At 43.4% G+C, this 14315-nt stretch overlaps 2 protein-coding genes across 3 annotated transcripts; one reads left to right on the top strand and one right to left on the bottom strand.

Moving 5' to 3' along the window:
* Positions 1–58: 58 nt before the first annotated feature.
* Positions 59–5955, bottom strand: scyl3 (SCY1-like, kinase-like 3). The gene is made up of 14 exons (XM_084010786.1): positions 5682–5955; positions 5418–5602; positions 4607–4792; positions 4069–4182; positions 3916–3972; positions 3727–3829; positions 3524–3635; positions 3354–3431; positions 3021–3160; positions 2689–2879; positions 2092–2263; positions 1441–1611; positions 587–1365; positions 59–423 (listed from the first exon to the last, which is right to left on the bottom strand). Exons 2-14 carry the CDS (start codon positions 5580–5582, stop codon positions 361–363), a joined length of 2331 nt encoding a protein of 776 aa, XP_083866912.1. The 5' UTR covers positions 5583–5602; positions 5682–5955; the 3' UTR covers positions 59–360.
* Positions 5956–7255: 1300 nt separating this feature from the next.
* On the top strand, positions 7256–13816 carry lpxn (leupaxin). Of its 2 annotated transcripts, XM_084010793.1 has the most exons (9): positions 7256–7323; positions 8192–8277; positions 8427–8494; positions 8889–8979; positions 9234–9458; positions 9566–9739; positions 10155–10236; positions 10328–10476; positions 12416–13816. In XM_084010793.1, the coding sequence occupies exons 1-9, from the start codon at positions 7311–7313 to the stop codon at positions 12680–12682; spliced, it is 1155 nt and encodes a 384-aa protein (XP_083866919.1). In that variant the 5' UTR covers positions 7256–7310; the 3' UTR covers positions 12683–13816. The 2 variants fall into 2 exon arrangements, with proteins under 2 accessions (XP_083866919.1, XP_083866918.1); XM_084010792.1 differs by lacking the exon at positions 7256–7323 and having other exon boundaries at positions 7359–8277.
* The last annotated feature ends 499 nt before the right edge of the window (positions 13817–14315 follow it).

The following is a 14315-nucleotide window of genomic DNA, read 5'->3' as shown; positions in this document are numbered from 1 at the left end:
CCTTTATCTTGATGTTCATGCCAGTAGTGAAGTTGGCACATTTATATATATATATATATTTAAAAAAACAGATGATCATCCCGTGGTGACTAGTGTCACTTGGCAACTGCTTTGTCCAAGTCGAGCACCATGATGACGAGCTTCCGATCCTTCTAGTTCAAAAAAGCAACTTTATCTTCATGAACAGAATATTAAAGTCCAGGAGCCAGAAAAAGTTATAAAAAAAAACCCCTCAGACCATCGTTATCATTCTAACTGCATCCTTCTGTTAATGAGGACTAGAACGGCTGAGTGTCTTTGAAGTGTTGCATCTTGGAGATCAGTGTTAAAGTCTTTAGTTCCAGATGAAAGCCGACGTCTTCACCAGGCGTTCTCATCCTCCCAGTTCAGATCGTCTCCGTCGCCCCAGCCGGCCGTCTCAGTCTTGGAGAGAAAAAAAAGAACGTAAATAAAACAAACAAAACATATTGGAAAATTAATTTCTTGCTTTGAGTGAAATCCTTGAAAAAATTTAATAAAATGTGCTTGAATGTCCTTGAGTTTAATGTTGTAACGTCTGTATACACACACACACACAGACACTCACCTGAGTTGGGTCGTCGACAGCGAACCTGGCGGTGAGCGTCACAGCATCGATGGAGGAGTCGCCCTGCAGACATGAAGAGGCAGACAGACCGGCCTCACTCACGCTGCTCTTGTCCAGCGGCAGCAGAGCCGGAGAGGACATTTTGATGTCCGGCACCATGTCCGCAAACAAATCCAGCTCTGGGTCCGGCTCCTCCTTTTTCTTCACCTTAATGGTGAACTCCTCCCCCAGACCTCCTCTCCCGCCGCTCTTCCCTGGCAGCGTAGGTTTGGGTTTGGCGTTGAGTGGGTTGAGCGCGTCGCTATCGTCTTGAGCCCAGCCGTCGTCCCACGACGAAGTGGTCTTGCTCTGTGTGGACTGTCGCGGTGTTGAGGTCAATTTCAGGGGTTTGGAGGCACCGGGTGTCAGTGCTTCGGGAGTTACAGGTGCAGCAGTGCCCCCTCTGGGCGGTGCGAGTACAACTGGGTGTGATAAAGGAGCGGTGGGGGAGAGATCCGAGGTGGGTTCAGTGTCCTCAAAGTTGTCCCACGGCTCCTCTTCAATGTTGGGGTGAGAGGGCGGCAGTCTGCTGCCGACGGGATCTTCTCTCTCCGAGGCCTGAATGTGGATCTGGACCGACTGTCCGTCTCTGTTCTCGCTGTCTTCGGGGTCGCTCCAGTCAGGCCAGTCCTCCACCGGACCTTCTAGTCCGTCGGTCTGCTCTGGGCTGTAGGACAGCGGCTCCATCTTACTGTCCTGACGAAAGCCGTTCAGCGGTAGAGACATCTGTCTGCTGACGTCTGCAACGGAGAAGAGACGACGATTCAGACACCAGCGGTGACACAAGCATTAATAGTGTGGGGAGGGGGTCTTACCTGGTTTGGATGGCAGAGGGTAACTTCTTGGAGTTTCCCTTCTACCTGTTAAGCTACCCATGTGACCCAGGACCAGGCCTTCGGTCCCTGGTGGTCTCGGGAACAAATTCAGGACTTTTGAAGGCTGGGCCATCTGAGGGTGGGAGCCTCCAACGACATGGACAGGTGATGCTAAAGAATACAGATAACATATTATTTGTGTTTATCAAATGTGTACAAGAGTGACATTCCGTTATCTCAATCTAGGTTGTCTAGTTTGAACTGGTTCAGTCAGAAAAGCTGTCCGGTGAACGAGGAGGCCGACAACAAAACATTATTCAAGACACAAATTAGGTAATCGAAGTTGTCCTCCTATACTTTATTATGACTTTTTAAATAATTAATATATCATATAATAGTATAAAATGTAATATAAAAGGTCTAGTATATCATAAAAAAGTAATTAAAGATGTCATAGTTTAGAATGTCATAAAGTGTCCTCATTATAGTACATCACACAGAATGCCATAAAGTTATAGTATATTAAACCATAAAAAAGTAATTGTAACATTAAAATATCTCAGATTAAACTGTTGTGTGCATTATAAACCATATGGATAGACTAGCAGCTTCCAGTGTTATTCTCTCTTCATCATCATCAGTGTGGCTTACTTTCTGGAGTGACCTCTGTCGACCTGGTGAAGTTGGGAGTGGTGCGTTTAAAGACCTTGGTCCTCTGTCCACCGACCACCACTTGAGCCCCCAGCAGGGGGACCAGCACGGCCAAGCTCTGCAGCGTCATGGCAACCAGGGAGTCACTGGTGTCCCTCATTCCTAACAAAACCTGAAGACAGGAAGGAGAGAAAAATAAATAAGTAAGAGAATGGCATAATGACGCAGTTTCGTCTCTCTGCGGTGCGTTTTATTGTATATTGGCTTCGATGACAATAAAGCGCTACTTGAATTGTTTATTGGTTTATCGGGATAATCGTAAATATCCTATCCTATGCAAGGAGACCTTATGGTTCATAATCAGTCAGATTACTTGATTGTTTATCACTAAAAAAAGAGGTCAAATAAAAAAAAAAAACGCAGCTATTCTTCCTGGAGTCTGCAAAGTTTTCATGGTGGCAATCCAGAAATATATGTTCACTTACATCACACGCTCTCATGATATAACTTTATTCCCAAACTGGCAACTATTCCTTTAAACTTAGCTGAGTGACATCATTGATCTCCACGTTCAAACATCCTGGTACTACGTCCTACCTGAGGTAGGATGTGGTTTTTGAGTTCGTCGTGGGAGAAGAACTCGGCGTAGATGTCCATGTGAGCCAGCAACACGACCCGGATGTGTTCTTCGTTGACCTTGAAGAGCTTGAGAAGCTGAGGAATCACATGTTTACGGTAAAGGGACATAGAGAGCAGGCATTCTTCATCGTTACCACCGCCACTGGAATCTGTCCACACAAAAGAGAAGACGAGGAGGAGCATGAACACGACAATTATGCCCGACAGCTACAGAATCTCTCTCTTTGGCAGAGAATTCAATGATTTCAGTTATAATTAGCAACACAGAGTGAGATAAACCCCCCCCCTACCCTTCTTTGGCCGTAGGAGATGAGGCAGGAAGCTTTTGACAGCCATGGGTTCTGCAAAAACAAGAGAGTTGAGGAGTTTGGGGACAAGGCGTGAAGCGATCAGCTCTTGGGGGAGACTCTGGACCCGGTCTAGAAGAAACCTACAAAAACAGACACAGAACGAGGACGTTAACGGGATCCTTGGGAAAACAGGGTATAGTTAATATTAAGCATTATTTAATTGAGGGAATGTATAAAATACTTTTTTTCCTCCTTATTTTTACTTCAAACAAACAAGTATACAAAAAACAACACATTTTTTTTTTAAATTGTAATACAAGACCATATTCTCACTTAAAGAATTCATTCTTCTCGTCTTCCAACTTCAAGGTCAGGCTCTTCAGAAAATCCCTCACTTCCAGAAAATCATTCCTATTTGTGGACAAAAATGCAGCGTGTTTGAAAAAACACATCATTTTCAGAAAGTGATGATCACAGCAAAAAGCAAGAACAACCGCACAAACCTGAAAAAGTCATGAGTCAGCAGGGAGGAGAGTGGGGGCCGAGACAAAGGGTCAGGGTTCAGCAGGCCGGCCTGCAGGGTCGCCGTCAGACTGTCGGTCAGCTCCCGAGACACTGAAAAAAAAAGGAAAGAGCCGGATGACATTCGTATGAGAAGGATGACAAGAAGCAGAAAAACACACTAGAAAGCCATCGCTGTACTCACCGTAGCCGTCCAGGAGAGAGACGAGCGTCTCCACCATCATCCCAAAAGAATAACAGTCCCGAGAGTGAGCGTTTTTATCCGGAAGCATTTTAAAACTCTCAACCTGTCGACATCACACTTCATTAGATCTTATGAACCAAAAAGGGGGAACTCTTCTCTTTTTTACATCTCAACCTGTAATCTGCTTACCTGCTCCTCTGGAGGAACGCAGCTGGCCTCTCTCACATTCTGAATGCTTGCGAGAAACTGAGGAGTTGAAGAAAAAAAAAAAAAAAAAAACATTAAAACCAACAGAGAAAGTCGGTCTTCAAATATCTGACGGAGGTGCTCGGATGCTCTTACCTCAGGCGTGGCTTCAGAGAACTTGCAGACCGTCTCCATCCCTCCCAGCTTCCAATGACCATCTTCACTGACAAATACAGAGGAAATGCAGACGTTGTTGTGGCTTGATTTGCCCTGGTGGTTAAAGAAGACACGTTAGGAGCTGATCCATACCTCATCTGTTACTTTTCACAATGATGCCCTCTTTTCATTATTTATTTAGCTTTTCTTCTGCAATGCACATAGATCATCATCACTGGAAGTCAAAAGGCTAATTATCAGCTGACCATTAAAAACAACAAGTAAAATATGACATGTGAAATTAGAACAGGCAGAATGCAAAACAGCTTAAAGGAGTGCGGCAGCACCATGCAAGGAATGGCATTAATACAAAACAATGTTAAGCAAACAGTGAGAACAAACAAAAGCCCATTACAGAAGACGTGGCACAAGCTGATAACCTTCACGGGACGTGATCTGACACACAGACAAAAGGAGAACCTGCTTTTCTTGCTGTCATTCATTAGACCCACACATTAAGACCCCCCGCCTCGCTCACCCTCTCATGCAGAAACACCAGCGCCTGCAGGAGGTCGTAGATGCCCGCACAGATTTCCTCCGGGGAGAGGCTGTCTATCAGCAGTCCCAGTGGCTGCACCCGCTCCGTCACCAGGTGGATGCCTCCGTCCTGCACCGAGCAGGACAGGAAGCGCAGCAGACACGGGTGCCTCAAGGTCTTCAGGTGCTGCAAGGAAATGGAAAGCATTTTTTTTTATTACGATAAAAAAGTGAATGTTGTGCAGCTGAAGGGGGCTCAGAGGTAGAGCGAGTCGCCCTCCAATCAGAAGATTGGCGGTTCGAATCCCGGCTCCTCCAGTCTGCATGCCGAAGAATGTGTATGAATGAGTTAGATACTGATGTGCAGGCGGCTCCTCTGCCATCAGTGTATGAATGTGTGTGAGCGGGTAAAAGGGACTGAATGTAGTGTGGAGCGCCTTGAGTAGCTTGAAAAGTGCTGTATAAATGCAGGTCCATTTACCAAGGGTGAAAAAACATGAGCAGGAATGGATCAGTGTGAGAAAAAACACCATTTAGCAATTTAGTGTCACTGTCGATGGAAATGTGAGTCATGTTTGGTGGTCTAGAGAAGTGTTATGTCATGATGATTGTGGAGCAGAATGACTGTGCAGTTCGATTATTCTACACAGACTTCATATATAAACGAATTGAGTGGGTTTTTAGGAAGCCATTCTATGATGTCAGTTTGTTTGTCATGCAAAAGCCTTGTAATCTCTAAACTAATACTACAGTTGACAGGCAGCCACGGCCGGTGTGATGTCATATCCGGGTACGGCTGCAGCGTTACTTACCTTAGCAGCTTTGTTGACTTTGTCCTCGTTGCCCCGCTTGTGAACAAACACGGAAGCGGGCTTCCCATCCTGGAGCACCGCCGAGTACATGGTGAGTCCGGAGGGCAGCGTCAGCAGCGGCTCCCCCAGGGTGCAGCTCCGCAGCGCGCTGCTCTCCGCACCCATGACCGCGCTGCTTCCCGGACCTGCGGGGGGGAGAAACAAGTCAAACAGGCTGTGTGTTGCAACGCGACGAGGACGCAAAGAATTAAACGCAGTGTTTACCTGTTTCACTGTCGTGGATGCGCCGCTGCCGTGTGGAGCTAGCTAGCTAACCTCGGCGCTACGTTAGCCAGCTCGTCATCGCTGTGCTTTGCCCCCTCCGTCACACAAACAACCCCGCCTATGACGTGTTGGCCAATCCCGTGATTTTACACGAAAAAACGTTTTGTCAAACCGTTTGTTGCAAAAGCGTAAGAGGAGTTCTTCTAACTCACTTCTTGACAAACCAGCGACGCTAACGTGGAGCGAAAGCTGCCCTGTAAACACGGGGTCTTCCGGTAGAGGGCGAAACCACCGGGCAGGGGACAGCGTTACGTCACAAATGTTAGAAATTAGCCACTTGAGATGATTTACATACAGATTCAGGGGATTTATTTTCGCTTTACGACTCATATCATTTAGCCATTTAATGCCACATCGTACGGCTTTAGTTTAAGGTTTGAATTCACATAAAAACACGTCGACCCCTGCTGTAAAAGCGAATGGTTGCACCCAAAGTGGTCCGAGAAAACGCAGGTATTTACGCCGGGAGGCGACTATTACTAGTATGGCGACTACAATTAAAATATTAGAGTGTTAATATGTAATTGGTGTTAATAGATGAGACACTTGGTAGATGCGGTCTTGTTGGGGGTCACCAGTATGATGAAGCTAGAAAGATAAACAGGAAGTGAGTAAAACCAGCAACAGGTGACGATGCTGCTGGTTGTGATTAAAGGCGCAGTCCTTGTAATTCTGCCTTCATACTCAGCTGGTTGCACTATTGATGCTAATACCCAGTTTGAAGTAGTGGGCACTAGTACAATGTCATTTTCATTGTCTCTGCCTTCTTCAGATAAAGAATATAAACAAATATATATTTTGTATTATTATTTTCTTGCTGTGTCTCCTTGGTTTATCTGCTTATCTGTGGTTCTATTAATGTTAAATGTTCTTGCTATACTTTAGATCATATGATGATATTCATATTGTACAGCTGAAGCTACCTGGAAATGTTCAATCTAAACATATCACTACATTATTGTTTGTATTGATGAAATTATCATTAAAATGTTATTCTTAAATACAGATAAATTAATAATCACTTGAGTTTGAAACAGTGTTGAAGAGACGGAGAGCATTGACATTTATTTTATTGTCTATTTTTCTTTTTCTCTTATGATATTTTATTTTATTTTCCACTTAAATTGGTTTAGTTTTCTACTGCATTGTGTTTTCAAATATGTAAAGCAAATTGAATTGCCAATGTGTTGAAAATATGAAAATATACAAATAAAAACTGCCCTCATAAACACTGAAGTGAAGATCGCGTTTCCAACACGGTGGGTTCATTATCATACTGTCATATTCATGAATATACATTTTAAAATAAAAGCGCGGTGCCAATTATATGGTGGCGTCAGACTTAGACACAAAGTGAGTTTCAGAAATTGTTCTTGGTTTCCTCTTTACAAGGAAACCGCAACATCTCACAGATCTCAGCGGCAAAGGAAAGCAAAATTATGTCAGAGGAAGTGATGGTTTTAACAAGATGAGATTTTGGGCTTGTTACCTTAGTAACTCACTAAAAGCAAAAAACACACACACACACACACACACACACTCGCTCAAGCAGTGAAAGCAGGAGACAACATGGACGAGCTCGGTAAGACAAATGTCTGCTGATCATCCTCACATTGATCTGTGGACTGACTGTTGGTTATTAAATTATTAATTTAATTCTAAAACATTCAGTGCCAGATGATTTACAATGGAAAAATAGAAATGAAATATTTGATTGTAGAATAAGACATATATGACGGTGCTTTAAAGTACGTAGGCGTAGTACTCTGTACTTTTAAATGCAGCTTCAGTCTGTACTCATTTGAATAACGTTTTACTATCTGTTGCTAGTGTGTGTGTTGGGTTTTCTTCTCTTTTTTTCTTATATTGTAATTTCAATCAGGCTGTTTATTGTCTTACATTTAGTCAGGACTAAAAAAGAATAGAGTTTAAACATTTAAATCAAAGAAACGATACAGCTGGTTGCTTTAGTTTGACTGATGAACTGTGAAAATACTGCTAAAAGCTGAAAAATGTATTCTTTCCTTGTCTTCTTCCCCACAACTATTTATTCATACAAATATCTTTCCGTTTTCAGCGATGTGTGGGTTTACATGGCGTCAAGCAGAGTTGAATTCTGGATAATATTGTTCACAGGTTTTTGCAACATTGTCACAAGTTTCAGTTCTGCAACACGTCGCACCGTCACTTCCTGAGGCGGTTGACTCACATGAAGCAACCTCAAACTAATCTGCTGCTACCTTTATCCACACATGGAGGTGCACTATCTCACCACTCAGGAAAACCTTTCACACCCAACCAATTAAACATAATAGAAATGTAATATATTCTCAGAGAAAGCCCAAGCAGTGTGTGTCTCAGTGTCTGCGTTGTGTGAATACCGCACGCCTGGATATGTATTTATGTTTGTGTGTGTAGTAGAACGATGAATGGCCTGCTTCCTGCCACAGATCTGCTGTTGGAGGAGCTGGCCCTGGGTTCAGCGGCCTCAGCGAGTAGCAACGAGAGCAGCAGCAGCCATCCAGCTGCTGGAGAGGTGAAGACAAACAGCCACGGAAATGACAAACTCACGCTGTGTCATAACTATCTGAATCACCAGTCACATCTGAAATCTTACTCTCAACCGACGCTGCTCTCCACGTCCAACACAGAAGCTCCAGCTGTATTCTGGTTGTGTGTCCACAGGTGCCAGGTGTAGGTTTTGCTGGACTTGCCCAGAAAGGAAAAGGCTCCAAAGTCTCCAATGTGTACAGGTGAAGCACAAGTCTGACCCTCTCGTTGACCCTCCATTCACTTTATCGTTGTGTAAGCTGTGAATGCGAAACAGGAAATTACTTCAAATTCATCGCACATATGTTATAATTACAAGATCTTCCACTTTTAAAGCGTCCTAATGTACATTTCAATCTCACTAAATCTAAATTTGAAGAGCAGAAATATTAACTACCAGGTTTTTTAGACAGATCTCACACCAGAAATATGACACCAGTAATCCTGCATCCTTCTGTGTCGTCTTGTATTACTAGTAGTGTTATATGTAAGATTATGTTCAGAGATCAAGTTAACCCTTCATAGGAACTTAAACAGCAGTCTGGAGGAGTTGGTGTTCTTGGAAGTTAACTTGACAGATTACATTTTGGCTTTTAGTGACCTGCCAGCTCCCGTCGCAGTTTCCCCCGACTCCCCCACCAAGGAGCTGGACGCCATCTTGGATGATATGTTGTGTCTTGGACAAGAGGTCAGTTCTTCCAAGTCCATATAAACCGGTGAAAATATGGTAAGAACCTAACTAACTAAGAGAGATCAGTGGATGTTCAGTGAAGAAACCAAACATGAGTGAAATGACCGAGGTTTGACAACAGAGGGCAGCGTTGCACTGATCCCAACACTGCACAGCACCAAGTCATGGAAGTACAGTAGATGAACACCAACTTTAAAAAGATACATTTATCAAACATGTAGCCGTTTGTGCTCGTTTGTGTCATCATTTAGGATGCGACCCCCCCGCCTCCTCTTTCACAAAAACAGTCTGTGAGAAGGAACGCAGGGCAACAGAACGAGGGGAGCAGCAGCAGCACGGCTGCAGCTTCAGCTGGCAGGAAAACCGACACCATCGACGACCTGCTCGGGGGGCTGAGCTCCGACTTGGAGAAGATTGGCGTGCGCACCACGGCCAAGGGCCACTGTGCTTCCTGCAACAAATGCATTGTGGGAAAGGTACAGTAAGTCACACCAACAAATGAGCATTCAAATCCAAAAACAAAAGCATACACGTGAACATGCAGGAGCTGCATAAGTTCATCTTTTCCCCCCCTCGTGTGCAGATGATCACGGCGCTGGGTGAAGTGTGGCACCCTGAACATTTTGTGTGTGTGGCGTGTAAGGAGGAGCTCAGCACCTCAGGCTTCTTTGAGAGGGAGGGACGGCCGTACTGCGACAAAGACTACCACGAGCTCTTCTCTCCTCGATGTGCTTACTGCAAGGGGCCCATCATGCACGTGAGAAAACGACAAAACTTCTATTTTGTTAGCCGTGTATTCACGTAAAGACAGAATTTCTTCTTCTTTTTTCAAAACAAAAGGAAAATGCTTGTTTTTTATCAGATTCAAATGTCTTCTGTCATACATAAATCCATTTATTTAGACAATGATCTTTCAAAGATTGGATGATGACATACAGTGGCATGTAGTTCATTTTCCCACATCTTAAAAAATGCAACACAAACCAGACTGGGAGTCTGCTGATGCTGCAGTCATTAATCACAAACAAACTTCCCCCAGTGATTCTCTTTATGTGGTTGGAAATCCACATTTCTCTGCTTCCTCAAATCTGTACATACGCGACGAGACGAACATTTATCCTGAACCCTTAAAGGAAGTAAAAGCATGATGTAAAACTTGTGTGTCTGACCAGAACATCGTGACAGCTCTGGACCAGACCTGGCACCCCGACCACTTCTTCTGTGCACACTGTGGAGGCCTGTTTGGATCTGACGGTGAGCGGCGTTTTCACTTCTCTTCGCTGGAAAACCACGTATTATCACGTATTATCACTCAGAATGAACGTCTTGTTTTTACGCCTCCCAGGTTACCTAGAAAAGGACGGGAAGCCGTATTGTTCCAAGGATTTCTACCACCTCTTCGCTCCCAAGTGCTCCGGCTGTGGGGAATCAGTGAGGGAGAACTACCTGACTGCAGCCAACGGCACCTGGCATCAAGAGTGCTTCGTCTGCGCAGTGAGCCTCTTACCTCAGACCACACACACACTGCTCTGGCTCTAGGACAAGCCTGGGAATAAATGAGAGAGATACCCACACATTTGCTTTATTTGCTAACGTTTGGACCGCGAAGGCTGATGAGAACCTCCTGCCTGATGAATACAGATGTGGTGGAAATGATGCAAATCATTTACTTTAGATTAGGGGACACATATTAACCATGAACTAGTTTCTTAGCTTATTCTTATTGAGCGGTATTGAACTCTCTAACTCACTATCAATAAGCAGTGATGAGGAAATTATTGATGGAAAACGCTCACAGTAGTTAACGGCCTAGTAGTTGCAGAATAAGGCTTAAAAACAGCCAATATGCTCCTAATATGCATGTTAATAACAAACTATTGTATGGTTAATATGTGTTGGAGACCATATTCTTCAGCATTCGTATCTTTTACATTCTCTTCTACTTCAAAAAGTGTCTTTACTCGGGAGAGACGCTTTGAGGGAGCGAACTTTTCATATTTTATGGCCCCGAAAGAAAATCCTTCCTCGACTTGAAAATCCTGAGGAAATAAAATGCGTTGCTCTTAAAAGCTACCACCCAAAAGGACATAAATACAATTAAGATTAACAACGCCACATAAAACATGGAATACATCCAACTATGTCTGTCTAACCCATTTATTACTGCAGTTAAATAATCAGCACCGATCCTAAACATTGTTTTACACGGAGCAGTTATTATCAGCGAGGTCAGGCTTCTCCTGCTCCCGGCCCTTAGTAACCTACGTCTAACTCCGGAGGTCACGAGGTCAAACACTCCAGTGAGAGCATGAAGTGGACACTCGAAAAAAGCAGGTTGAGCCTTTTTAATCAACGTCCTGCTGAAAATAAATGAGGTAGTTTGTAAAAATGTTGCACCTTTGACCTTTCTGGGCGCTCTCTCGCTACACTGCGAGAGATTTTCCACAAAACCTACAACTGCCAACAACAACGTGGTCTTGAATCAACAAACATCTGTAGCTTCAGCGACATCAACTTTTGAAGAAGAAGAAGTCGTCTCTGCTGACTTCTCTCACAGAGGACATTCTGACTCGTTAAAACCAGGTGTTACTGACGTGACTAATACCGTGTTGCGTTCAGGTGTTCCTGTGCCAGGGCCCAGTGTTGTGTATGCTGGCGTTTGGCCTTACTGGCACTTAGAAATAGAACAGCGTCATCGCTCATGTTAAGAGTCACACCTGGGCTTTTACTGCTATGATGAGACGTTCGGAATACAACCCGGAAAGTTGTACCTTTCACGACTGTGATGGATGATATGAAGACTAGAAATCCCTCAATGCAAATAGTACACTATGTTACAGGTATACAGATAATACTATGAGTTTAGTGATAACGATCAAACACTTTCATTGCTAACACGCTAAACTAACAGTGAATATTAGGGGTGAGTATTGGCAAAAACCTCCCGATACGATACTTATCACGATACTTTGGTCATGATACGATACGTATCACGATACTTTGGTTACGATACGATACGTATCACGATACTTTGGTTACGATACGATACGTATCGCGATATTGTGATATAAATAAAGATGAAAACACAAGTACCTGTATATGTACATCAGATGATATTGATCAGAGGACAAATTGAGTCAAAACTATTTCACTCAAAACAGCCTCTCCATTTTATTAATTCCCATGAAATTCACTGGAATAAATATTGAAAATAAAATGAAAAAGGATAAAGTACTGCATTCACAACGCGTCTAAACATGAATCTTTTTTTTTAAATCTTATTTTTTGACTATTCGACTGAAACCCAGGCCTGGTGTAACACGTTTATCAGCTCTTTACCGCTGACTGTGTCGTTGTGACATCACAGCCTTACCAAAGTCTCCTTCCTCCATCTCTGACTGTGTTTCTGTCCCTCTCCCATCCTGTGACCCAGGACTGTCTGAAACCCTTCACTGACGGCTGTTTCATGGAGATGGACGGCCGACCCCTCTGCTCGCTGCACTTCCACTCCCGGCAGGGCACGCTGTGCGGCGGCTGCAGCGAGCCCATCAAGGGCCGCTGCATCTCCGCTCTGGATCGCAAGTTTCACCCGGAGCACTTTGTGTGCGCCTTCTGTCTGCGGCAGCTCAACCAAGGCATCTTCAAGGAGCAGAAAGGGAAGCCGTACTGCTCGGCTTGCTTCGACAAACTCTTCCTGTGAGACGTCCAGTTCAAATAATACGGCAGAAACCAGTCAAATCAGCATCACTCCCATTGTTGATGTTATAATTCCCCCCCTCGTATGAGTGACACGTGAAATGAGGCAACTATGTGTCTTTGCGTTGGGTTTGTTGTAGTTTTTGGCCACGAGGGACCTGACATTTTCATGGATAGCAAATTAAGAGTGTGTGACATGAAATGTGACGTAAATGATTGACAGATTATGTAAAAAAATATATATATCAAGGGGAAAATGCTTACATTGCAACATAATTAATGACCTGGTTCTAAAACATGAGGAGAATATGTATTTCCCATCATAAAAAAAACATATGTGAACTTTGGATGGTTCTAAAAGGCGTGTTGCTGACACTCGGGCTAAATGATATAGGACCTCATACATCGTGATCACATAAAATGTATAAATGGAGAAAGAAAAACACCATTTTTAATCTGTGGTTTCCATTAAAGTACACTGGGTTTGCCGTAGAGCTTGGCAGTGTGGCGATGCTCCGGCGGTACGCGGCTGTTTGCGGAGGGGGCTCCTCTATGTGGCCCGATAGCTTGTATTGGCACTGTCTGGCATGGAATCGGCGTGCCAACCTGAGTTTCCTCTTACTCCTTCTTACTTCTCGGCCCCTGGCATGCGATGGTTTCAAACAGCCTCTTCATTCTCCACACAGGCTCCTTTATAGACGCCCGGGGAAGATTAATGAAGGTGGCGAGGTGAACAAAGGTGGTTTCAGAAGGAGCTCCTTCATGTCACTGCACCTCTTCACCAACTCACTGTTCAGCAGACACAAAGAGTTTCAGATTTTTGGTGATGTACTTTGCACGTTTCTTTGTTGCCTGACATTGTTTTTATTTTTACTCCCACGGATAACTGATAGTTTGAATGATAAGGTGAGATATTTGCAGGACATTTAGGATGTAGCAGGAAATGTTTTATCTGTTTAAATGTGACATTTTGTTAGCAATTTACAACAAGCTCTGGAGGTAAAAAAAATACTCTGCCATCTACTGTAGTAAATCTGTAACTGAAGCAGATGTTAAAGAGGACGTATTCAGGTTCATACTTGTATCACAGGTTTGTTCACATGCTATAATGTTCAATAAACACATTATTTTGCTCATATTCTCTGTCTGAATATATAATTCACCCACTGTCTGATACGCTCTGTTTTACCTTTCTCTTTAAAGATGAAGTTTAAAAACATTCATACGCAAAATAGTGAAAATAAGAGAGAAAAGAGATGAAAAAGTGAAAAAAAAAGACCAATGAAATGAATGAAAAAAACATAAGAATCACAATATTAACTTTATCTGTAAACACTAACAACCAAGTTGTCCATTAAATATGAATTATTATTACTAATATCAGTCCAAAACAGGTTAGTGTGTAAGAAATATCAACGATGCAATGATCCACGTCAAACTGGAATCCCTTGAGCAGGAAACTAACGGGGTAAATTAATGCTATTTTAAAATGTGTTTCTGTGACGTCCCTTATGGAGCACGAGACTGACTTATTAACATTCAGCTTTCAGAGAAGGCGAGGAATGTGCAAACAGAAAATAGCATGCTGTTTTCAATCAGTCCAAGTCAAGTAATGGGAATAGTTGTACAGATTTTAC

This window comes from Eutrigla gurnardus (genome assembly GCF_963514095.1).
Source record: "Eutrigla gurnardus genome assembly, chromosome: 6".
Classification (NCBI taxonomy): domain Eukaryota; kingdom Metazoa; phylum Chordata; class Actinopteri; order Perciformes; family Triglidae; genus Eutrigla; species Eutrigla gurnardus.
The sequence above is the reverse complement of the archived record's forward strand: the minus strand, read 5'-3'. Positions and strand labels throughout refer to the sequence as shown.